The 26,830-nt window shown below is 38.2% G+C and overlaps 1 protein-coding gene and 1 pseudogene across 12 annotated transcripts in view; one reads left to right on the top strand and one right to left on the bottom strand.

Annotated features, from left to right (window-relative positions):
• The first annotated feature begins 377 nt into the window (after positions 1-377).
• On the top strand, positions 378-1,255 carry LOC116811476 (developmental pluripotency-associated protein 2-like; annotated as a pseudogene).
• Positions 1,256-16,930: 15,675 nt separating this feature from the next.
• LOC116811472 (histone demethylase UTY) overlaps positions 16,931-26,830 on the bottom strand; it is a 262,322-nt gene continuing 252,422 nt past the window's right edge. For 5 of the 12 annotated variants that reach the window (XM_032756502.2, XM_032756504.2, XM_032756503.2 and 2 more), the window contains 2 exons: positions 21,034-21,204; positions 16,932-19,907 (listed from right to left, as the gene is read on the bottom strand). In XM_032756502.2, the coding sequence (XP_032612393.1) occupies positions 19,881-19,907; positions 21,034-21,204 (198 nt within the window). In that variant the 3' untranslated portion in view covers positions 16,932-19,880. Of the gene's footprint in view, positions 21,205-26,830 lie in introns of all 12 variants that reach the window. The other 7 variants (XM_058434449.1, XM_058434450.1, XM_058434448.1 and 4 more) reach the window with 2 other exon arrangements.

The raw sequence follows: 26,830 nt of genomic DNA, 5'->3' as shown, positions 1-26,830 counted from the left end.
GCTGTGCGCAGTGGCTCCCAGCTGTAATCCCAGCACTTTGGGAGTCTGAGGCAGGAGAGTCATGAGGTCAGGAGTTCAAGACCAGCCTGGCAAATATGGTGGAACCCTGTCTCTCCTAAAAATACAAAAATTAGCCGGGCATGGTGGCGGGTGCCTATAATCCCAGCTGCTCGGGAGGCTGAGGCAGCAAAATTGCTTGAATGTGGGAGGTGGAGGTTGCAGTGAGCCAGGATCACCACTCCAGCCTGAGTAACAGAGCATGACTCTGTCTTTAAAAAAACAAACAAAAAAAAAACAGGAGAAATCGGATTCAGAGAAGTAAACTACCATATATCCTTAACATTGCTGTCCTTGCCTTCCCCAGGGAGTTGCTGAAAATGTCAGACTGCAATTTGGATAGCAGCAAGAATTTCTTTGAGGGGGAGGTAGATGATGAGGAAAGTATGATTTGGACATTGGTGCCAGTTAAATATGACCCAACTATGGAACAAATGGAGCCAAGTGTTTCTTCAACTTCTGACGTCGAACTGGAGAAATTTAAGAAATACAATCAAGGTCATCTACTTCAAAAAAATGAACAATTTACAGTGCCACAAAAAACTAGATGCAAAATACTAGCACTTCCCTTGCCATTTTGCCTCCAATTAATAAGGTGTGTTGGGACACTTTGTGGGATTGCTGTTAACAACTCAGTTTGAGTACTAAAGGCAAGAAAGCAGAAGTTTCTCTGAGGCTTCATAGGCATTCTTACCCTGAACAACAGCAAGATATGCTTGAAATGTCACAAGACCAGATTGCAGCAATGTTTGAGGAAACACAAGGCAGTGACCAACAGCAAGGCTTCAGAAAACTTATGAGGTGAATGAGAGAGCAGAAGAGAATAATACAGTTGAAGTGATAACTTAAGCGCAGGGAGCCATATTGGCATCATGGGCAAGAATTGCTGCAAGAGCTGTTCAGACTAAGGCTGTGAATTCATGTTCCATTCCTGTTTCTGTTGAGAGCTTTTTGATGCAAGCCTCTGGTGTCAGGTGGTGTGTGGTCCATGGCAGATGTCTCTTGGAAGACACAAAGGGTTGGGTACAGTTTCATGCAAGTCAGGCCTGGGTGCCTACCACTCACAGGAGGATGATTTCTTTCTTCTTGTTACCTGCCTGTATTTTCCCATCCCTAGGCATAGAAGATTAATATGTTATGCCCTGACTATGCTAAGAGGAATAAGATGATGAAAAGATTAATGAAAATGGAGAAGTAGCTGCAACCTGTTTGAATACAATGTACTAGAGGAGGGATGTACTTTAAGACCATGTAACCTATTATAATGGAATGGAAGAGGAGAAAATTTGAATAAATCTTGTGACCTACAAAACAAAATCACAGTGACCAGGACTCCACAGTGAAGACGGCTGACCAGTGTCACAGCCCCATCTAAAGGGCCCCTTTCTGAAAACCTGAAAACACATTAAAATAAAGCCACTGCATTTGGCCAAAAAAAGAAAAAAAAAACCCATCATGAACCATAACTTAAATAAAACTAAGACGGTAGCCTATTCTTGTGCCAGTCACTGAGTTTTGGCCAATAAAAGGTTGCCAACTGTTCAAATTGTGTTCAAATAAGGCAAATGCTGAGCTGTGAACAATCCAGCTCTTTCTGTACCTCACTTCTGTTTTCTCTAAGTCACTTTCTTTTTCTGTCCATAAATCTTCTTCCACCATGTAGCTGCATTTGAGCATCAGAGCCTACACTGGCTAGGAAGACTGCTCTAAACTTTAGGAACTTATGAATTGTTCTTTGCTCAGTTAATTTTTTTAAACACAGGTAGGTACTTCTATTGTTATTTTGTTAATTGTTTTCTATTTTATAGTTCTTTTGACCCTCTTCTCTGTCTCTGTACTTGTTGATTTTTGGTGTATGTGTTTAGTGACGTAAAGTTAATTCTTTTCCCTCTTTTCTTTCTGCATTTACTATTGGTATTTTCTTTGTGGTTACTCTAGAGGCTTACATACAACATCTTGTAAGTCTATCTTAAGCTGATAACTGAATTATAATTGCATCAACACTTTCATCTTTTCTCCACTTTTATTCATTTTACATTTTTATATGGCGTGTTTTCATTATCATGATTTACATTAGAACATTATTCTATATGCCTATATATTTACCTTTATCAAGGAGTTGTTTCAGTGTTGCTGTTTAGCTTCATTGGTTTCAGCCTAACTTCCTTTAGCATTCCTTGTAAGGTAATTTCAGTGATGATGAATACCATCAACTTTTGTCTAAAACCTCTTCATTTCTCTTTTATTTCAGGACAGTTTTGCTGGGTTTCACATTATTGGTTGGCATTTTTCTCCCAACACTTTAAATAAATAATTCCATTATCTTCCGGCCTGTGAGGTTTCAGCTCACAATTCTATTGATAGTTATATTAAGATTTCCTGCAAGTGACAAATTGCGTTTTTCTTGCTGCTTTCAAATTTCTATTTGGTTTGGACTTTGGACCATTTAATGATAATGTCTCTCAGTGTAGATACATTGTTATGTATCACCTGATTTGTTGTGGTTCACCTGATTTGGTATCTTTGAATATTATGAATCTGGGTCCATTTCTTTCCCCAGAATGAAGAGTTTTGAGCCATTGTTCCTTCAAATAAAGTTTTTTCTTTCTCCTTCCACCTAAAATTCTCATAATGTGCTATGTTGACTTGCAACGTAAGTGGTGTTCATGAGTCAGTCACTTTGCTTAGTCTCTTCATCCTTTATTCCTTTTGTTCTTGGGTAGCTAATTTCAAATTTTATGTTTTAAGAGTTCACATTTCTTTCTTCTGTGTGATTAATTCTGTTGCCCCCTCTATTGAATTTTTAAAATTTCAGTTATCATCTTTTTCAGTTCCAGAATGTTTTTTCTTTCCTCATAACCATCTTTGTGTCATTCTTTTTGTGTACCACTTTCCTGATTTAATTATCTCTGCGTGTTCTCTTGTATCTCACTAAACTTTTTTACAATGACTATTTTTAATTGTCAGGCAATACATAGATCTCCATTTCTTTATTGTTGGTTGCTAGAGATACGTTTTGTTCTTTTTATTGTGTCTTATTTTTCTGATTCTTCATGTTCCGTACAGCTTTGTGTTTCTGTGCGTGCATTTGAATAAACAGTTCTGTCTCGTTTTTTTTCTGACTGGCTTTCACTAGGAAATATATTTTTAAGTCATCCCAATGAGAAGTTCTGGACCTTTCTTCCTATTTGCCCTAGGCATTTTTGTTTTGTTAGTTGTTTTCAAAAACCTGTAATATCTTCCTCTTAAAAACAATTGTGATTGCGTTATACCTATCTGATGGGTGAAGTGAGACACAAACTGAACTTCTGGTTGGCAAAAAGGAATGCTTTGGGGGTATACACTACTCTTTTCCCTTTCCTGGGTAAGAAACCTCAGGCATGCATCATTTTCTAATTTTACATACTTATGCTAGCCATAAAAGTACGCCTCTCTCCTTAGCAGCCCTGGGCATCCATATTGTGCCAATTCTTTCAGTGCTCTCTGGGAGATGAGACAGAAGCTAGAACTTCAAAAAGTGTACCGAAAGACCAAGGACATTGAATCTGCCACAAACTTTCTTTTCCTTCACCCATCTCTTTTTGCTGGGAGCTGTGCTGGAACTCAGAAAAGAAGCTAAACTAGGTAAAAGAATACTGTTCTTCCTATTCATTTCAGTGCAGCTGGTATCAGTTTGTGATTATCCAGGGTACTGCCAATGCTTAAAGGACTCTGAGCTTCTCAAAAAGGAATTTTGATATAGTTTTCAATCTGTGTTTATGTGGGGGAAGCAACATCTGAAACTTCCTATATTACTGTCTGGCTGATTTGACAATAATTTAAAATAAGGTATCATGTAAATACTTTAACAAGCAATTACAAATCTCTTGAAATGAGTAACAAATTTCAGCAAAAAATAAGTAATAAAAACACCTAATTTAACTACAGAAATAAAAAATACAGGAATTAGAATAAAAGACAGTGTATTGTCTCAATAGTAGAATGTATAATACAGAGGAAAAATTTCAGTGACAAAGACAGAAATTTCTGTTCATTCTAGCTGAACATGAAAGAGAAAATAAGCTGAAAAAAGTGAACAGAGTTGCGGGACCTGTTGTTTCAGGAACCTTATGGTGTTGCTTTTCTGGCCAGAAACCTCTGTGGGTGGTGGTGCCTTTGCCCAAGTTTTGCTCAGGCCTGCTGGGCTTGCTCCACCCACTCAGCCTAGAAGGCTGCACTTGGCTCACATTACTGGCATGGATCCCATGCCTGCCAAGGGCTAGCCACATGTGGAGTGGCAAGGGGTGTGTGAGCAAGCCAGTGTGGGGTCTGGCTACTGCACATAGTTAAGCACGCTGGCTGCTGCACAACAGTGGGCAGCTCTAGGTGCCAGCATAGGCACCAGCTCTCTGTGAGGGTGCAGTCGAAGCAGGCACACCACAAGCAACTTCCACAGCTGCAGTGCACCAGGAAGCTTGGAGACTCCAGAAACCACAAGGCCGTGGAGAGAGATTCACAACCCTGGCTCAAGGAGCTCCCAGGTCTGGACTCTCTGAAGGGCTACAGCTCTTCTCTCTTCACTCACAAGTTAGTGAGCCAGGTGTGTGTGTTAGCCCTGTTTGTTTTACAACTTTTAGCCCCACCATGCAACAGCTCCAAAGTTCTTCTCCTGTGTCGGGGAAGAATCAGGAACATGGACAAATGGAAGAACAAGACAAAGAGAAGCTTTATTGAGTGACAGAATAGCCCTGGAGCGGGAAGCTCCTCTCTGGGTGTAGGTCTTCTGGTCATCTCTGCAGTTCTCAGCAGAGATGAGGCCCTGGAGTGGGTAGCTCCTTTCTGCAGCTGGTCACCTGATGTCTGCTCAGCTCTGCCTGAACCCAGGGCTTTTATGGGCTGCAGAAGGGAGGAAGTGAATGCCGATTGGTCCATGGGTGGCCATGGGGAGGCCTGGAAAAGGCACCACAAGTTCACATTGGGGTTTGCAGGACTGGCAGGCCAGTTCCCACCCTTCAGGTCCTCCCTGGCCTGAAGGTGGGGCCTCACCAGGGACCTAACCCCTTCCACTCAGGAACCTGTCTGCCTCCTGCTGCCTTTCATGGCACCCAGGATGTTTCTATCAAGGGACACCTGCAGGTCAGTGCCAGTTGCCCTCAGTCCCCCATCAGCTTCCCTCTTATGCTCATCAGTGCCCAAAGTTCAGAGTGGGCCAAGAAGGTGGAAGGCTGGCATGTCAGTGCTGCCTTGAGCATGAGCACAGCTGGCCAGGCTGACACAATGCCAAGTCTTGGCCCCAACCTTGCTCTGAGATCAGAATGGGCACTGAGAGCTGGGAGAGGCCAGGCAGCAGGAGCAGACATCTCCAAGCCTGTGGGGGAGGGATCCTTCCTGGGCCCCTGAGAATGCAGAGATGCCTGGCTCTGCAGCTGTGGGAGGGCTGAAGAGCACAGCGAGGCCCAGGTCCACAGCAATGACTTGGGTGGCTGCAGCTGCACTGGGGAACTCCCACCCCATCAACTTGGAAGTGGAAGAGGGGCACTCCCACTTGTCCCCAGCACCCAGTGGCTCTGTGGAGTTTGCAGCACAGGTAGTAAGTAACTCAAACATCAACACTAAGACATAAGTCAAACATCAACAAATTTAAAAGAACTGAAATAATACAGCGTATTTTCTGAGCAAAGTCAAACCAAAGTGGAAATCGGTATTATACAAAAATAAAGCCTCCTCACTCTCCATCACTTGGGAATTAAACAGTTCTAAATAATACATTGATCTAAGAGAAAATCCTAAGGGAAATTTTTAAAATACATAAAACTGAATAAAAATTAAAATACAACATATCAAAATATGCAGGGTATTAGCTGTGAAAAGGGAGTTATTTCACTAAATGCATGTATAGAAAGAGAGAATTATTATTATTTGAGACAAGGTCCTATTCTGTTGCGCAGGCTGGAGGACAGTACCACAATTACAGCTCATTGCAGGCTCAAGCAAGCCTACTGCCTCAGTTTCCTGAGAAGCTGCAACTATAGGCATCCAACATCATGCCTGTCTAATGTTTTAATTTTTTGTAGAGTTGAGATCTCATTATATTGTCCAGGCTGGTCTTGAACTCCTGGGCTCAAGCAATCCTCCTGCCTTGGACTCACAAAGTGCTGGGTTTACAGGCATGAGGTATTGTGCCTGGTTCAAAATAGTTTAAATTAACTGAAGTAACTATATACAGTAACTAAAGAATGAAGAGCAAAACAAACCCAAGGTGGGCTGTGGGTGAGAGGTGGAAGAAAAATCAATGAAATGTGGGGAAAAACGGTAGAATAAATAAACAAAAGAAAATTTTGCTTTAAAAAAACTGGTGAGTGAAATCACAAAATATCAATAAGGAATAAAATACATTACTGCAGATACTATACTACTGAAGCTATAATAAAAATACCATGAAGAATTCTGCAACTTAAAAGAAACAATTCTTCAAAACTCACAATCTGGCAAGTCAATCAAGACATAAGAGAAAATCTGAATAGTCTGTGACAACTAAAGAAATTGAATTTTTACTTTAAAAGTCCAAAAAAGAAGACGCAGAATATTATGGCATCACTAGATAATTCAGCCAAATATTTTAGGAATTAACATCAAGTTTACACAATGTCTTCAGAAACCAGGCAGAACACTTCTCAATTCAAAATAAGGCCATTCTTACACGGACACAAAACTAGAAAAAGACAATATAAACACAGAAAACACCAAGAGTACTCAGGTACACACGTATAATAATCAACAACATTTTCACAAACTAAGCTCAGCAAATACAAAATTAAATATGCATGCAACACAAACAGTTGGGATAAGGTTCATCTACATAAATTTACTTCAACCCTTGAAATTCAGTTAATGTAATCTAATGAAAAGTCATATGGTTGTTATCAACAGATGCAGAAAAATGAGAGCACTTGAAACTTTCAACACTCAATGGCAAACCCTGCTAGGAAACTAAGCATACAATTATTCTTAATAAAGAGGATTTCCTTATAAAACTACAGCTAATATCATACTACTAAGAAAATCTTTTTAAAAAAAGATTGGATAAAATAGAAAGCAAGAGTGTCCATTTTCATCATTCTTATTTAACACAATACTGGGAATTCTAACTGCTGTGATAAAGTAAGAAAAATAAACACATGAACAACATATAGAAAGGGAGGAAATAACACCTTTTTTTCTTGCAGACTGTACACATGGAAAATGTAAACCATTTACAAAAATCTTTTTTGAACTAATGAATGAGTTCTGCATGATCAGAGGATATTAAATAAACAGAAAAAAGTCAATCATCATTCTGTAGACTAAAGATGAACATGTAGAGATACAAATTAAAAACCCAATACCACTTACATCTTTCAAAAAGAAATGAAGAAGCCTTCATGATGGCTGACTAGGGGCATTTGCTTTCTTCAATAGAAGAACCAAAGTGAGTAATCATGCATGAAGTAAATCATCCAACAAAGAGTACTGGAAAAGAGGCGATACCTAAAGCAAGGAAGAATTAGGTGAGGCAGCCTGCTTGGCCAGGATGGGCTGGGTGCTGACTTTCCAAAAAGGTCAGGGGTCAGTGATCTTCAGGGATCCATATTCATACCAGGTATCCCTGTAATCCTAGCCACTGGAGAGCTAACCCCACTCAGTGGGCCCTGAAAGTAACATAGGGAGCTGCAGAAAGATGGTATGATGGTACTGCCTTAAGCATATAGCCTGTGCAGGATCCCTCACATTCCCTGAGACCTAAGCAGTTACAGCAAGGCACACTCTTTGGAACGTCACCCCAAACAGAGTGGGGACCATCTTTGAAGCCCAGAGGAATCAGGGCTGAGGTGCAAAGAATGCATGTGCTGCTGACTCTGGAATTTAGGTATAACCAACCATTGGCTACTTGGGACAAAGGTATGTCCAAGATGCAAAGAAAGTTCCATTCTAGAGCCATGCCCCCAACAGACTCCCTACAGTTCTGGAGCCCAGTAGTGCTGGGGCTGAGGTGTAATAGAAAGGATGGCTGCTGTCCCCAAGACGCAGTTGTGAGCACTACCAGAGCTGAGGCATGAGTAGCACATGTGCTTCCAACATGTGAGCCTAAGCTGCTATCACTGAAACCAGTATCGCCTGTCTAGTGGCAGGGCAGTGGCATGAATGCTGTCACCATTCACCTAAGCATTCTGCCAGTGGCCTGAGAATCCCCCAACCCCTGCTTTCCAGGCCCAGCACATGTACACACTATCAGCCCTGAGGAAAACCCAGCCTGAGCAGGTGTAATCCCCTATCTATGCCAGAGGAAAGTCTGGATCTTAGGTGTGACCCTGCTCAGTCCACCAATGTTGACCCCAGAACACTCCTTGTGGGGGATTCAGGCTGGGTCTTATCCACCTGATTGCTATAACCGCAGCTGATACCTGTATGTATGTATCAGACGTAGGCCTGGAGACTGGCCTGATGAGCTCACTGCAGCCTGATACACACACTGCTTGAGGCATCCTTCCACTGTCACTGCCAGCGCCATCATCCATGCCACGTCAGGTGTCCAGAGGCCCAAGAACCTACCTACACACGGAGTTCACAGCTGCCACTATCAGCATCAGAATAAGTCACCTGGGGGCCCAAGTATTGGCTCGCTTGGACACACTAACACTGGTGCCACTGCAGGTCACACTGAAGCCGAAAGATACAATTGTTGAGTGCACTGCTGCCACCACTAGGGCCTAAAGATGGGCCAGTCTGGCATCCCAGTCCCAGGTAAAACTGCACTACAGCCTCTAATACTAACTGCATCCACGGAACCAGTCAAAAAGTCTCAGATACCACTGATGCTCTTTACAACCAAAGAAATCGTACAGAGACTATCCTACTGCATGAACCCAGAATCAAAGCCAAAGTGCCTTACCCAACCAATGCCACAGATTTATCCTCAGAAATATGTCCTTCTCTATGAAAGGGAATTAAGAAAATTGAAGTGACTGATACACCAGTTATGCAGATATCAATGAAAGGACACATGAGAAAGCAAGTTAATATGACACTTCCAAAGGACGTAATAATTCTCCAGAAATAGATCCAAATAAAATATATATATACAAAACGGCAGAAAAAGACAGTAGTAATTGTAAAGAAGCTCAGAAAGAAGAACATTTTAAAACAAATGTTTAAAAAATCAAAACCAGAAACAAATCAGTATATGAATGAGAAGTATACCAAAAAGACACATGTCATTTAAAAGAACTAAATCAATTCTGGAACTGAAGAATTCTTTGAATGAAGTACACACTAGGTTTGGAAGCAGCAAGAATTGGCTAGATCAAGCAGAAGAAAAAAACCTCAGAACTTGAAAACCAGTCTTTTGAAATTAACAAACCAAATATTTTTAAAAGAATGAAAAAGAATTAACAAAATCTTTACAATATATAGGACACCACAAAGTGACCAAATACATAAATTACTGGTATCTCAGCATATGAAAAGATAACAAAAGGTTCACAACCTGTTTAGCAAAATAATAAATGAAACTTCCCAAGTCTAGCAAGAGATTTACATATCCAGATACAGGAGATCCCACGATCCCCTCGGATGCGACGCAAAACAAATCTTCTCCATGGCACATTATAGTAAAAGTGTCTAAAGTCAATGACAAAGAGAAAATTCTAAGAACATCAAGAGAAAAGTGTCTCATTATCCATAAAAGAAATCCCAGTAAACGAACAGACTGCTCAGCAGAAACCTTGCAGGAAAGGTTAGAATAAGACGATATAACCAAAGTAATGGAAGAAAACACCTGTCAACCCAGAATGCTATATCCAATTCAATTTTCCTTCATAAATGCAGGAGAAATAAAGTCTTCCCCAGATAAGCAAACACTGAGGGAATTTATCACCACTAGATGAACCCTACCAGAATTGCTCAAGGGAGTTCTAAATCTGAAAATGAAAGAGCAATATTTGTCATCATAAAAACACATCAAGGTATAAAACTCAATTATAAGAAAACATACAAATAGGAAAGGACTCAAATGGTACCACTACAGATAACTGCCAAACCACAATAGCAATAAGAGAAAAAGAAATAGGAATATACAAAATCAGAAAACAAAGAGTATGACAGGTACAGAACCTCACATACCAACATATCAATAACCTTAAATATAAGTGGATTAAATTCCAAACTTCATAAAATATATAAACTCTATGCATTAAAACATATGATCCACTTATATGCTCTCTACGGGAAACTCACTATACCTGAAAAGTCAGCACATAGACTGAAAGCAATGGAGGGAAAATAGCATACGGAAGCCAGAATTAAGCAGGAGTAGCCATACTTTAAGCCACAGGTAGGAAAAAAAAAAAAAAAAAAGACAAAGGTCATTATATACATTATATGATGATAAAGGGATCAATCCAGCAAGAAGAAATTAACAGTTCCATATAAATGCAAACAGTACTAGATCACCCAGGTTCATAAAGCAAATATTAATTGACCTAAGGAGAGATATTTCAACGCAAGGAGTGGGCAACTTCAATCCCTACTTGCATTAGACCAATCATCTAGCCAGAAAATCAACAATAAAACACTGGACTTAAGATTAGACATTGAACTAAAGGTACCTAACAGAAACTTGCAGAATGTTTTACCCCAAAATTGCAGAGTGCATACTCTTTTCTCATCAGCACATGAAAGATCCTCTAGGATAGACCATGTTGGGCCAAAAACACTTCTGAAAAAACTTTAGAGAGCCAAAATCACATCAAGTATATTCTAGGACCACAGTGGAATAGAACAAGAAATTAAGATTGAGCTCAGTCACTCATGCCTGTAATCTCTACACTTTGGGAGTCCAAGGCAGGAGGACTGTGTAAGCTCCAGAGTTCCAGACTAGTATGAGCAACATAGCTAGACCTTGTCTCTATTAAAAATTTAAATCAGCTGGGCATGGTGACATGTGCCTGTAGTCACAGCTGCTTATGGAGCTGAGGTGGGAGGACTGCTTGAGACCAGCGGTCAACGCTGCAGTGAGCCATGAATACCCCACTGCAGTCCAGAGCAAGACACTGTCTCAAAAAAAAAAAAAAAAAAAAAATTAAAAAGGCTGGGCATGGTGGGTCACACCTGTAATGCCAGCACTTTGTGAAGCTGAAGTGAGATAATCGCTTGAGCCCAGGAGTTCAAGACCAGCCTCATAAGTGAGACGCTAACTCAATTTTAAAAATTGAAAAAAAAAAAAAAAAAACCAAAAAACCATAAAACCACACAATAGCAAAAAAACCCCCCACAAAAAACTAGAAATTAATACCAATAGGAACTGTGGAAACTATACATACATGGCAATTAAATAACATTCTCTTTAACAACCACTGGTCAATGAAGAAATAAATATTTAAAAAATTATTTAAATAAATGAAAATGGAAACACGCCAAAATCTGTTTAATATAACAAAAGCAGTTAAAAAAGAGAAATGTATAACAATAAGTGCTTACATCAAAATAGTACAAAGATCTCAACTATGCAATCTAATGATGCACCTATTAGAAAAACAACAAACCAACCCAAAAATAGAAGAAATAAAGGTGACAGCAAAACTAACAGAAAAAGAGACTAAAATAGAATACAAAGGATCAATCAACACAAAGTTCGTTCTTGAAAAGACAAAACTGATAAACTACTAGCTAAGCTAACCAAGGAAAGCAGCAAGAAGACCAAATAAAATTAGAAGTAAAAAAGGAAACATTACATCTGATACTAGAGAAATTGAAAAGATCATGAGAGATTATTATGAACAAGTATAAACTGCAAAAATTTAGAATGGATGGATTTTTCGAAACATACAAACTACCTAGGATGAATTAACAATAGCGGGGCGTGGTGACGCATGCTTGTAAATCCCAGTATTTTGGAAGGCTGAGGCAGGTGGATCATGAGGTCAGGAGTTCAAGATCATCCTGGCCAAGACGGTGAAACCCCGTTTCTACTAAAAATACAAAAATTAGCTGGGCACCTGTAACCCAGCTACTAGGGAGACAGAGGCAGGGAACTGCTTGAACCTGGGAGGCGGAGGTTCTAGTGAGCTGATATTGTGACACTGTACTCCAGCCTAGGTGACAGAGTGAGATTCCAACTCAAAAAAAAAAAAAAAAAATCAAGAATAAATAAAAAAAACTCTGAAGAATAAAAAGTAGTGACATTCATTCAGTATTCGCAAGTATCCCAACAAACAAAAGCCCAAGACTAAATGGATTCACCGCTGAATTCTACCAAACATGTAACAAAGAATTAATAGCAATCTTCCTATTTCAAAACACTGAGTAGGAAGGAATTACCCTTAACGCATTCTATGAGACCAGCTTTATCTGATACCAAAACCAGAAAACATACAACAAAAATCTATATACCATTAACCTTGACAAATGTATCCCCTGCTCTTGTTTCAGAGGAATTAATGTCATTAAATTGAACATACCGGCCCAAACCAGAAAACACACAAGAAAACTACACACTATTATCCCTGATGAATTGCATCGAATTGCATCCCACACTCATGGATCCAAGGAATTAACGTCAATAAACTGAACATTCTGCTCAATCTACAGATTCAATCCAATCCCCACTGAAATACCAATGTCAGTTTTCACAGACATAGATAAAACAATCCTAAAATTCAAGTGGAACTAGCAACAAAACTGGCTAAATAGCCAAAGCAATCCACAGCAAAAAGAGACATCATACTACTTGACATAAAAATATATTACAGGGCTACAATAGCCAAACGAGCATACTATTGATATAAAAAGACACATAGATGACTGGAAGCAAATTGGATAACCCAAGAATAAATCCAGATATTTATGGCCAAGTGACTTTTTTTTTAAACAAAGATGAAAAGAAAATACATTTGAAAAAGGACACTATCTTTAGTAAATGGTGGTGGGAGAAATTGAAGATCCACATGCAATAGAATGAAACTAGACCCCTTTACTTACTGAATTAAAAAAGTCACTTACAGGCTGGGCACAGAGTGTAATCCTAGCACCCTGGAAGGCTGAAATGGGCAGATCACTTGAACAGCAGTTCGAGACCAGCCTGGCCAACATGATGAAACCCCGTCTCTACTAAAAATACAAAAATTAGCCAGGTGTGGTGGCAGGTGCCGGTAGTTCCAGCAGCATGGGAAGCAGAGGAAGGAGAATTGCTTGAACCCGGGAGGTGGAGATTGCAGTGAGCCACAATGGTGCCACTGTACTCCGGCCTGGGTGACAGAGCAAGACTCCATCTCAAAAAACATAAAATAAAATAAAATAAAGTAAAATAACGTCCAGATGGATCAAAGACTTAAAGACCCAAAAGTATACTACTACGAGAAGAAACACGGGGAAAACACTACAGAACACTGACGTAGGCTAAGATTTTATGGCTAAGAGCTCAAAAGCACAGCCAACAAAAACAAAAATAAACAAATGGTACTACATTAAACTAAAAAGCTTCTGCACAGCTAAGGAAACAATCACTGCAGTGAACAGACAACCCACAGAAAGGGAAAAAATATTTGCAAACCATTCGTCTGACGAGACAAATCATATCCAGAAAATACAAGCTTATACAACTCATTTATAAAAACAATCCCATTAGAAGGTGGGCAAATTACATGAATGGGTAATTCTCAAAAAGAGATACAGACTGCCAAAAGGCATATAAAACTGCTCAACATCTCTAAGCATGAGAATATTCAAACCAAAACCATAATGAGATTAAAAAAATCATAAAAGTTAAATAATGTCATCTGGAGAAAATGAATGGAAGTGGAGTTCATTAGTTTACTTTTTTTGAGACAGAATCTTGCCCTGTCTCCCAGCCTAGCGGCAGTGGCACAATCAAGGCTCACTGTATTCTTGACCTTCCAGGCTCAAGAGATCCTTCAACTTCTGCCTCCCGGGTAGGTGGCAATACAGGCATGTGCCATTACACCCAGCTCATTTTTGTATTGTTTGCAGAGGTGAAATTTCACCAGGTTGCCCAGGATGATCTCAAATTCCTGGGCTCAAGTAATCCACCTGTCTTGGCTCCCAAACTGCTGGGATTACAGGTATGAGCCACTGAGCCTGGCCCAAGTATATTATGTCACGTGAAACAACCTAACTGTGCAAACATAAACATTGCATGCTCTCATTTATATGTGGGTGCTAAAAAAATGATTTCATAAAGTAGAGATTAGAATGATAGTTACCAGAGGCTGAGAGGGATAGATGGCTGGGAGGGAGCTGATGAAGACAAGTAGGTTAATGAATACAAACACACAGTTATATAAAAGGTTTTATCATTCAACAGCACTATAGATGAATGACTGTAGTTAATAACAATGTATATTTCAAGGGAGAAGCAGAAGAGGACTTGAATTTTCCCCAACTCATAGATATGGTAAGTCCTCAAAGTAATGGACACTCAAAATATCCTGATTTAATAATTACACATTCTTTATATGTAACAACATATCACATGTACCCCCATATATATGTAAAATATTATCAATTCAAAAAATAATCTGTAGGTATAAGATCTGCACAGTATCTGCACACTGATCATTATAAAAGCTAATGAAAAAAATCAACAAGGACTTAAATGGAGAGAAATACCATTTGGACTGGGATACTCAACATATTAAAGATGCCAATTTTCATAATTTTATTAACCTATTAATTATATTGCAAGCATATTTATGTAGATATGTATTCTAGATATTAGAATAGTGTTGTTTATATAGTTAGCACAACATATCAAAATTACAATAAGGTTTTCTGTAGCCCTAGACAAGCTTATTCTAAAATTTATATGGAAAGGCAAAAAGACTCTACAATAGGTAAAACAATATTTAGAAAGAATAAAGAACTGCTTTGTCCAATATTAAGACCTATTATATAACCACATAATGAAGACAGTGAAGCACTGGCACAAAGATGAACAGATATAAAAATTAACAGTCTAGAAAGCACAAAAGTCAACCAACACAAATTCACTCTACTGATACCTTTTAGAGTTAGAAACAAATGGTCCTGGAGCTTAGACACAAAATGTAAAAACAAAACAACAATATTGCTGTATGCCTTACAATTTATAGAAAAAATTAACTCAAAATGGATTATGAATATAAATGTAAAATCTAAAAAATTAATCCACAGGGAAGTATCTTTGAGTTCTAGGTGTAAGTACATTATTTCACTGAAGCTGCTCAGGTTAACATCACAGCAACCTTGCACTAACCCAGAGAGATCTCTTTTTCTATCTTTTCAGAATAATATAGACATGGTTTTCAAAATTTTACTCTTCCTGCTCTTTTAGCTCGTTTTCTCTCCCCTTTATGTGATGCCACACGGTGGACTTGTACTCTCCTCACTTGTAGATTCACTAACTTGCATTTCTAAATTTGAGATTCACATATACATCTGTTCCTTTCTACATCAATTAAAATCACTTAGATGTCCCTATATCTTCTGCTCTGTCCTTTCCGGATTTTGTCGTGTTAAAAGGACACTTCACCACCAGGAAGATAATGGGATCTGTGAACTTTATTCCTTAAAATGTTTCTGAAATGTGTGCCTTTACTTGCATTCCACAAAATGAAAATTCCAAGTACAAAGCATTTCCTCCCTGGACTTTTAGTCTTGATATATTCCCCTGGGATACGTGTAAAGAACAAATGGAGCATTGAAACAAATGCGAGTGAGACAAAACAAAGATTTTGCAAATTTATTGATTCCTTTGTATAAAACCAGTCAATAGGTCTGTTACTAACTACAAGAACAGTCAGAAAGTCTTACCATGACTGAGGAGTTTTGTACTATCAGATCCCTTCTCCATTTACCTGTTTACTCAGCCAATGCCTTAGTTATGACAAAGAACTTGAGGTCCCCAAACATTTATGTTATGAAGTGTGAATGTAGATGACTTAATACTTTTTTTTTTTTTTGAGATGGAGTCTTGCTCTGTCACCTAGGCTGGAGTGCAGTGGTGCGGTCTCAGCTCACTGCAACCTCTGCCTCCCAGGTTCAACTGATTTTCCTGTATGCCTCAGCCTCCCCAAAATAGCTGGGACTACAGGCATGCACCACTATGCCTGGCTAATTTTTGTACTTTTATGAAAAGGGATTTTGCTACGTTGGCTAGGCTGGTCTCAAACTCCTGACCACAGGTGACTTTGGCCTGCCTCAGCCTCCCAAAATGCTGGGGTTACAGGCGTGAGCCATGGTGCCTGGACGACTGTGGAATGCAAACTGTAACAGTACTCTTTTTGTCATTTATTTCCATGTATGTCCCATATTAGATGGTAAAAGCCTTGTGGATATGGAGTGTAGAGGACAAGTTCACATCGTATCCATATTTATCTTTTAGGAGAAGCTAATTAGAACATGTCTTAAATAAAAATATGTCACAGGAACTTAATGGCTAACAAAAAGGCTCAAACATTTAGGAGGAACAGACACTTTACACTGTAATTATGTAATCATAAACTTAAGTTGATATATACTAGTATTTCGAACGTCGTAGTTTGCAATTCATTACTTTGGAAAAGCAGCCAAGGTTTATATTAAAATACAGAAGCATGCTGGGTGCGGTTGCTCACACCTATAATCCCAGCACTCTGGGAGGTCAACATGGGTTGACATGAGGTCAGGAGTTTGAGACCAGCCTGCCTAACATGGCAAAACCCCTTCTCTACTAAAAATACAAAAAATTAGCCCAGTGGGGTGGCCTGTAATCCCAGCTACTCAGGAGGCTGAGGCAGGAGAATCGCGTGAACCCGGGAGGTGGAGCTTGCAGTGAGCCGAGATTGCGCCACTGCACTCCAGCCTGGACGACACAGCGAGACTCCGTCTCAAAAAAAAAAAAAAAAAAAAAAAAAGGCAGAAGCCGAGATTTCTGGTAACAACCAGATTAAGCAAGCCACATTATATATACATGGCAGAAATGCAAATCAATCTAAGGAAACTTCGTTTAATTGCTGAGAAAGAGAATATGGCTGTTTTCCACATAGTTCTGGTTTTCTTTTGGGAAAAGTATCTGTTTTATGCAACTACTGGATTATTTTCTGAACAACATGTGTGCTATAAATTTCTTTTATTGAAAGGCACGTAGGTAGGGTAAGCTTGAGCAGCTCACATCCAGCAGTAAAATGGACAAGAAAAAAGAATCTTTTTTTAAAAAAATCTCCAAAATGCACCTTACAAAGGTGATAAACTGATTAAAGTAGATAACAGAACTTCATTTATCTATATTAATGCCAAACTAGTGATATGTTTGATTTTCAATTTTGGTTTTCTGCCTCAAGAGTGTAAGCTTCTGAAAAGTACTATTTTCAATGGATAATCCAAATATGCATTAGAAAACATGCAAAAGGGCTAGGTGCAGTGGCTCATGCTTGTAATCTCAACACTTGGGGAAGCTGAGGAAGGTGGATCATGAGGACAGGAGTTCGAGACCAGCCTGGCCCATATGGTGAAACCTTGTTTCTACTAAAACTACAAAAAAAATTAGCATGGCATGGTGGCGCACACTTGTAGTCTCAGCTACTCGGGAGCTGTGACAGAAGAGCTTGGACCCAGCAGGCAGAGGTTGCAGTGAGCCAAGATCACTCCACTGCACTCCAGCCTGGGTGACAGAGTGAGATTCCATCTCAAAAAAACAAAAACAAACAATAACAAAAAAAGTGTAAAAGATAAACAGGTAAAGTCATTGTCATGACTAGGTCAATTCTGTAAATTCAACATATAGTAATCCTAGCCATAAATCATCTTAAAAAGAGTTAAGACATAAGATGTTATGTTAGCAATACAAAACAACTGGTTAAGAAAAGTTCAGGTATAGCTCTGGTATTCTAGATGTTTCTTGATGGTTGATCTGTAGTTTTTGTTTGAGAGGGGGAAAAAAAGTCCTGAATTTTAATCTCAATGATTTCTGAATAAGAGAATTTACAAGAAAGTTACAAAAATATCAGCATTTAAAATATCTAGAAGTACTTATTATTCTTCTTCCTTAATTATAAACTGCTTTTTCTGAAATTAGGTATGTGATGATTACTGTTAACAGATTTCAATTACCTAACTTAGTAAAATATCTTCATGAGTTTTCTAACACCTATTTCTAGGAAGCCAAAATATTCCAAACTTGTCTGAAGAAAGTACTGCAATAATGCAATGATCAAGAGATTTCACCAGATAAGACTATAAATTCCCTTTTGATATTTAAATAGCTTCTATTAAAGCATTCTATGATTCTTCACTAAAGCTCTCTGGAAAGCTGTTACAAAGAAGAATGTGTTAAAATAAAAATGCTTCAGAAAGGAGAGGTAGAAAAGACAAGTATTATTATCAAAGGAGGTAATATTAAATTAGCAAGGTTTCATATGAAATAAAAGTTTTAATCGAACTTATTACAATTTACTAGCAATATAGATTTTTTAACGCTTTCTTCCCCTTCACCCCAAACCATGTTTTACAAGCAGGACAGTATAGCATTTCAAAGTCATCTAGCTTTAAAAAAATAAGTCACTTATTTGTTCTCTAAAACAGAGGTTATCATTCTGAATCTCTTTTCCATAAGAAACTCTTAATTATAAACAAGATTTATCAAATCTATATAATGTTTCCTTTAAAATATTTACTTCACTGACTATATGTTTTCTACTATTATAAAATACATTTTGCCAGCAATTACTTATGGGCTATCACTATGGTGACTACAACTTAATAAATCACACTAAAAGACATTTACTTTAAAAACAGCATACTTCTGTAAGTAATACTTTATAATAGGCACCTCAAAAACTATCATAGATGTAAAAAATAAAACTTTTTAAATCTATACAATTATATATTGAGGTTTCTGTATATATTATACGTGTGTACACATACACACACATATAAAATACATATAATCGTTAGGTTTGAAAATGAACAAAGAGTGGATTTTTTCAGAAAGTCTTTTTTAAACTCAAACACTGGGAAACCCTTTAAACATTTAACAATTTTAATAAAAATGTCTGTATAATATTAAGCAGTTTTATTTACACATATAAAATGTAATAGGAGTAGTGTTTAAAACTACAGAACTCCTTAGTATTTAATGGCAGTTACGTCTGGAAAAAAACAATATTCCATTCACAAATATTTTCAGGCAATAAATATGTATTTATAAATAGTGTAAATCTGTATCAAGATTAGAAACAAAAATCACAAATCTGAAGTTTATTTCTTTGTCTATGTGCAATCCATTATCTTTGTATATGGGCTATTAATATTTAAAAAAATTATTTTGGAACCACAAATGTAATCATCATGGCCTCAAAACACACAAAAACATAAAGCAGTAAAAAACTTCCTCAGATAATAGTACATATTTTTTAAAAAGCTGATCGAGAAGAGATTTAAATTCGCTATCTTATGAAGAAATGACCAGCTAGGAAAGTGTTTTTAACTAAGGAAAATTCTGCAGGGTTAAAATACAAATGAATATTAATTCATCAGCCCAGATATACAGAAACAAAGAAGGCTATCTTCAAGTCAGTATTCTTGTCACTTTGACAGTTTTGTCATATGTACACAAAACATATGATTAATATTATTTTTCTGAAGTACAGCTGGATCAGCATGTTAAGTCCTGAAGTGGAGGCAGCACTCTGTGTCCAGTTGCTTGATATACTCTTCTTGGAAGGTTGCATACACATATCTTTTAGTCAACAGTTTTATCAAACAGCTACAAAACCAGTGGTGCAGAAATTTCCTGAAGAGCAGAAATAATCTCATTTAATATTCATGGAACTATATCAAGATGAGGATGATAATGAAAGAGCCTAGAAATAAAAGTTAAGATTTTGTTATATAAATCCTTAATACTGTTTGCTAGCTCATGACTATAAAAGACAGCCTTTTTATGAAGTGAGTTTACAAGACACATGAAATCTCAACAGTTTCCTAAGAGAGATGCTCTTTTCTTTTTGAGACAGAGTTTTGCTCTTGTTGCCCAGACTAGGGTGCAATGGTGCGATCTCGGCTCACCGCAACCCCTGCCTCTTGGGTTCAAGCAATTCTCCTGCCTCAGCCTCCAAGTAGCTGGGATTATAAGCATCCACTACCATGCATGGCCAATTTTGTATTTGTAGTAGAGATGGGGTTTCTCCATGTTGGTTAGGCTGGTCTTGAACTCCTGACCTCAGGTGATCTGCCCGCTTTGGACTCCCAAAGTGCTGGGATTACAGGCATGAGCCACTGCGCCCAGTTGAGATGCTCTTACTTTCTCCATTAGAATCAGTTCTTTAAGAGTGCTGCGCTATTACCTCCATTTTTCATCATTTAGTGAACAACGTTTGGAATACTGTTAAAAGTTAACAAATTTTTTAGATTGCTAAAAGAAAAGTTGTGTGGAAAAATAATTTTAAAGTTAATTAAAATTTCACTAGCAATTGGCTTATGAAAATGCCACAGCTAGATGACACTGAACATATTTTTCATGAGTCTTATATATCATATAATGTAGTCAAGCAACTTCCATCAAGTAGTGCTATCAGGCAAACGCTTCTGGGAATCTTTAAAACCACAAAGTACATGAAAAAAACTCACACATTTCTTTCAGATAATTACTACAGAAAAATTAAGCAACCTACATGTACAAAGGTTTTCTAAGTTATGTAAGCAACATAAAAACTAAAAAATATTCTAAAAACATACAGAGATTTACAGATGTAATTAGTGTAATTATTCTTTGGGGGCATTCTGATAAGCAAAAATGGTAATAAACATCAGTTTCACACAGAAAAATTAACATGAAATATGAGGAAGGCTACTAACATTTTTCCTTATGAAGTATGTACTGCACCAATGGAAAATTTAAGTTTCTTCTTGACACATATTTATTAGTTAGCAAAGTCAAAGGCCATTGCTTTAAACCCACCTAAGTGTACTCACGTGTTGATCACTTACTAGTGTAAATTGATCATAAACTTGGATTAGGTCCTCCATTTTGTACTGTTCGAGCACCACAAAATTTTCCAAACTTCTGCTTGTTTTTCGTGCACAATCTTGGCAATGTACTATGTAGGTTTTTTGAGTATTGCTTTCATTAGTGACAAAAAGCAGATTAAAAACCTCCACCTATATTAAATAAATAAATAAACAAATAAACAGTACTGGACAGTGATATCTGAACTTATTTTAGCACTTTAACCACGGGGATTCTACTTCACATGGAACTGGACAATGATTTTTGGTTAAATCCAAATACTTAAAAAAACAAGACTGTGGTTGTGAGTTTGAGATACCAGGTTTCTTTTGTAGCACACCCAGAGAAAAGGATAGTGTTAGATATTTAGAGATTGTCTTTAAAGAAATTAAATACTCATTATGATAATTCACTGAAGTGTAATTCAAGGTTTGATAAAGGTCAGTGTATTTTTATTTTACCAAAATACCAGTGCACCATCAGACAAAAGTGACCATTATTTGCTTTTCACTTTTCTGTGAGAGTACTTATAGTTGTTCTGTGTCTGAAGGATTGTGTTCCGTGAATGACTGAGCTCCACAGTCATTCATTTTTGATGTCTAGGGCACATCATTGTGGTTAATCTTCACCGAAGCTAAAACTACAATAAAAAATCTTAGAATATGCACATAATCTGATATTTTTCAAGGTAACAAAACTGATAGGTGAATAACAAAAAGTGTTGTTTTAAGCCTTATATTAAAAAAAAGTACAAACAAAAGTATATTCATGAACATTAATGTAACAAGAGAAAAAATGTACATCTTACAGACAAAGACTGATGAGTTGCAAAGGCTGAGCCAGAATAATAGATAACATTGAGGAATACAATAGTTTTTTTCAAATTCTAGAAAAATATATTCACTTTTCTGAAGTAAAACACCTAACTAGAATCTACTTGAGCTCATAATAATATACATTGGTGAGTTTATACAATTTAAAAATTGCCAATGAATTTAATTAGTTTATCTCAGAATTACACATTTAAAACTTTAGATTAGACTTTTCTTAGTCAAGCATCTTCAGACTTCTGCTTGATTTCTTCAGTTAAAAAAGCCAAATCCTTATTATCTTAAGTCACTTTAAACAGCTGTTAAAATTCCAGAGTTCATGAAGCTCTCTATTACTATCAACAGGAATAACAGTACTCTAGCAAGTTTAGGAGCAAATTTAGGGTTCTTCTACTTGTCATAATTCCCACATTGGATCAACTGTGCTGGTAATTTTACAACTTAATAAACACTTTTAAACTTCTCCGTTTTTTTTTTTACATTCTTAAGGTTATGTTCTAGTCTAGGACTTTCATTAACACCTCCTAAGACCATTCTAATAGCGTCCACACTGACTCGTTTGCTTTCTATTTCCACTCTAGCCAATTATCAAGTGTTGGGAGCAGGACCCCCAAAATCTGGCCATAAACTGGCTCCCAAACTGCCTATAAGCAGAATCTCTGCAGCACTGTGACATGTTCATAATGGCCATTAACGCCCAAGCTGGAAGGTTGTGGGTTTACGGGAATGAGGGCAAGGAACACCTGGCCCACCCAGGGTGGAAAACCACTTAAAGCCATTCTTAAGTCACAAACAATAGCATGAGTGATCTGTGCCTTAAGAACATGCTCCTGCTGCAGTTAACTAGCCCAACCTATTCCTTTAATTCAGCCCATCCCTTCATTTCCCATAAGGGATACTTTTAGTTCATTTTTTATCTATGGAAACAATGCTAATGACTGGCTTGCAGTTAATAAATATACGGGTAAATCTCTGTTTGGGGCTCGCAGCTCTGGAGGCTGTGAGACCCCTGATTTCCCACTTCACCCCTCTATATTTCTGTGTGTGTGTCTTTAATCCCTCTACGTAAGCTGGGTTAGGGCCTCCCCGATCGAGCTGGTCTCGGCAAGTGGCGTCCATCTGTGGGGGCTTGAATCCAGGTCGAAGGGACGATGGAGCGATGGTTGCAATGGAAAACTAGCTGGAGGACACCCGAGTACTCTTAAAGCAATCCCCGTGGTGAGTAAGAAGGGGAACTTGGAAGCATCAGGGTAACAGTGGGACAGGTGTGGGGTGTGGTTCGTTGCACCTTGGAACTTTTTCACACTGATGATGACGAGGAAGGAGAGTATAGTGAAATAACAGAAGGGGTTACAGAGCATGTTTATTTACCAGCTAAAGCTAAAGTGGCAAAGGAAGGTGAGGTTCATCCCTACCCTTCTGCACCCCCTATTATTTTGAAGAAAAACACCCTCCAGATCTTTCTTTTCCAGAGGACACTGGGCAAAAAGTAGTTGCCCCAGTGACTGTTTGAGCAGTGCCTCGAGTGACCTCTCTTACTTCTATTCAGGCGGGAATTCAGCAAGCTAGACGAGAGGGTGATATAGAGGCTTGGCAGTTCCCTGTTAGAATACACTCCCTAGATCAACAGGGAAATATTATAGCTACATTTGAGCCTTTTCCTTTTAAACTACTCAAAGAATTTAAATAAGCTATAAATCAGTATGGACCAGGTTCTCCTTTTGTAATGGGACTGTTAAAGAATGTTGCTGTTTTCAGTAGGATGATTCCTGACTGGGATGCTCTTACTCGAGCTTGTCTAACTGCTCAGTTCTTAAAATTTAAAACTTGGTGGGCAGATGAAGCTTTCATTCAGGCTGCTCCCAATGCCCAAGCCCAACCTCAAACCAATATAACCGCAGACCAACTTTTGGGGATTGGCGGTTGGGGTGGTTTAGATGCACAACTGGTCATGCAGGATGATGCCACAGAACAGCTTAGAGGAGTGTACATTAGAGCTTGGGAAAAAATCACTTCAGTGGAGAACAATACCCTTCCTTTAGTGCTATATAACAGGGACCAAGAGAACCATATGTTGATTTTATAGCTCAGTTACAGGATTTTATAGCTCAGTTACAGGAGTCTCTTAAAAAGATGATGGCAGATTTGGCTGCTAAGGATATAGTGTTGCAGTAATTACCTTTTGACAATGCTAATCCCAATTGCTAGGCTGCTCTGCGACCTATCAGAGGGAAAGCACATTTAGTTATTATATCAAGGCCTGTGACAGTATCGGAGGTAATCTGCATAGAGCTACTTTGTTGGCACAGGCAATGGCAGGACTGAGAGTGGATAAAGGAAACACTCCATTTCCTGGAGCTTGTTTTAACTGTGGGAAGCATGGTCACACTAAAAAAGAATGTAGAAAAAATCAGCGAGTCAGGCCGCCAGATAGGGGAAAAAAGAAAACTGCTGAGCCTGAAACGAAAACATTGGGCTAATCAGTCTCACTGTAAGTTTGATAAAGAAGGGAACCCGATTTCAGGAAACGCCATGAGGGGGCCCATCCTGGGCCCTGTTCTAAACTGGGGCATTTCCAGCTCAGGCCATTCCCTTACCCCCATACAAATCTGTCCCCCACCACAGCTGGTAGTACCGCAGTAGATGTATGCTGCACAAAAGCTGTGAGCCTTCTGCCTAGGGAAGCCCCTCAAAAGGTCCCAACATGAGTCTGTGGACCCTTGCCATTGAGGATAATAGGATTCCTTTAAGGAAGGTCTAGTTTAGGTTTAAAAGGGGTACAAATACATACAGGAGTCATTGATTCATATTACTAAGGGGAAATTCAAATTGTTATATCTACTTCTGTTCCCTAGAGAGCAGAGCCAGGAGAGTGCATAGCACAGCTCCTGATTGTGCTGTATGTGGGAATGGGAAAAAGTGAAATTAAATGAACTGGAGGATTTGGAAGCAGAAATAAACAAGGCAAAGCAGCTTATTTGGTGAATCAAATTACTGATAAACATCCTACCTGTAAAATAACTATTCAGGGAAGAGAATTAAAAGGTTTGGTAGATATAGGAGCGGACATTTCAATCATTTCTCTGCAGCATTGGCCATACACGTGCCAATTCAAACCGCTCAATTTAACATAGTTGGAGTTGGTAAAGCCCCTGAAGTATATCAGTTACACTTTGCATTGTGACGGGCCCGATGGACAACCTGGGACTATTCAACCAATTATAACTTCTGTACCTATACATTTATGGGGAAGAGATTTATTATAACAATGGGGACCACAAGTTCTAATTCTAGATCAATTATATAGCCCTCAAAGTCAACATACAATGCATAAAATGAGGTATGTCCCTGGTATGGGACTAGAAGAAAACTTGCAAGGTTTGAAAGAACCGCTTCAAGTGGAAGGACAAAATTCTTGCTAAAGATTAGGAAATAATTTTTGATGGTGGCCACTGTTAAGCCTCCAGAACCGATACCTTTAAAATGGTTAACAGATAAGCCAATTTGGATAGAATAATGGCTGCTAAGTAAAGAGAAACTGGAGGCTTTAGAGAAATTAGTTACTGAACAATTAAAAAACAGACACATAGCTCCAACATTTTCTCCTTGGAATTCTCCAGTTTTCGTCATTAGGAAAAAATCAAGTAAATGGAGAATGTTAACTGACTTAAGAGCCATCAATTCAGTTATACAACCTATGGGAGCATTACAGCCAGGATTGCCTTCTCTTGCTATGATTCAAAAAAATTGGCCTTTAATAGTCATAGACTTAAAAGACTGTTTCTTTACTATCCCTTTAGCTGAGCAAGACTGTGAACGGTTTGTATTTACAATTCCTGCAGTAAACAACCTGCAGCCTGCTAAGTGTTATCACTGGAAAGTGTTGCCACAAGCATGTTAAACAGTCTAACAATTTGCCCCAGAAGTATTTAGGGCAAGCAATTGAACCTACTCGTAAAAAATTTTCCCAGTGTTACATTATTCACTATATGGATGATATAATTTGTGCTGCCCCCACTCAAGAAATATTACTCCAATGTTACGATCACTTGCAAAATTCGATTTCTCGTGCTGGCTTAATTATAGCTCCTGACAAAATTCAGACTACTACTTACTCCTACTTGGGGACCTTAGTAAATGACACTACCAGTGTGCCACAGAAAGTAACCATACATAGGGATCAACTAAAAACATTAAACAACTTTAAAAATTACTAGGGGACATTAATTGGATACAATCTGATCTAGGGATTCCTACCTATGCTATGAGTAATCTGTTTTCCATCCTCAGACGAAATCTTAGTCTCACTAGCCCTCGGCAATTAACAAAGAAGGCTGAGACACAGTTACAACTGATCGAGAAGCACGTCAATAAAGCTCAAATAAATAGACTAGATCCAGAGAAGACTCTAGATTTGCTAATTTTTTCAACTCGGCATTCACCTACTGGTGTTACTGTCCAAGAACAGGACTTAGTAGAGTGGCTTTTTCTTCTACACACTAATTCACAGATGCTAACTCCTTATTTACATCAAATCGCTACTACAATAGGGATTGGGAGAACTTGGATTGTTAAATTACATGGTCATGATCCTGGAAAAATTATTGTGCCTCTCACAAAAGCACAAATTCAGCAAGCTTTTATAAACAGTCTTACTTGGCAAACCCATTTAGCTGACTTTGTGGGTATTCTCATTAATCATTTTCCTAAAAATGAAGCTGTTTCAGTTTTTGAAATTAACTAATTGGATTCTCCCTAAAATAACTAAATTTGAACCAATTGAAGATGCTGAGAATGTTTTTACAGATGGGTCTAGTAATGGTAAAGCTTCTTATTTTGGCTCAAAAGGTAAAGTTTTCCAGACGCCCTATACTTCAGCACAAAAAGTGGAGCTTGTAACTGTAACTGAGGTATTGACTGCTTTTTTTTTTTTTTTTTTTTTTTTTTT

This window comes from Hylobates moloch, unplaced genomic scaffold (assembly GCF_009828535.3).
Source record: "Hylobates moloch isolate HMO894 unplaced genomic scaffold, HMol_V3 SCAFFOLD_25, whole genome shotgun sequence".
Classification (NCBI taxonomy): Eukaryota; Metazoa; Chordata; class Mammalia; order Primates; family Hylobatidae; genus Hylobates; species Hylobates moloch.
The sequence above is the reverse complement of the archived record's forward strand: the minus strand, read 5'-3'. Positions and strand labels throughout refer to the sequence as shown.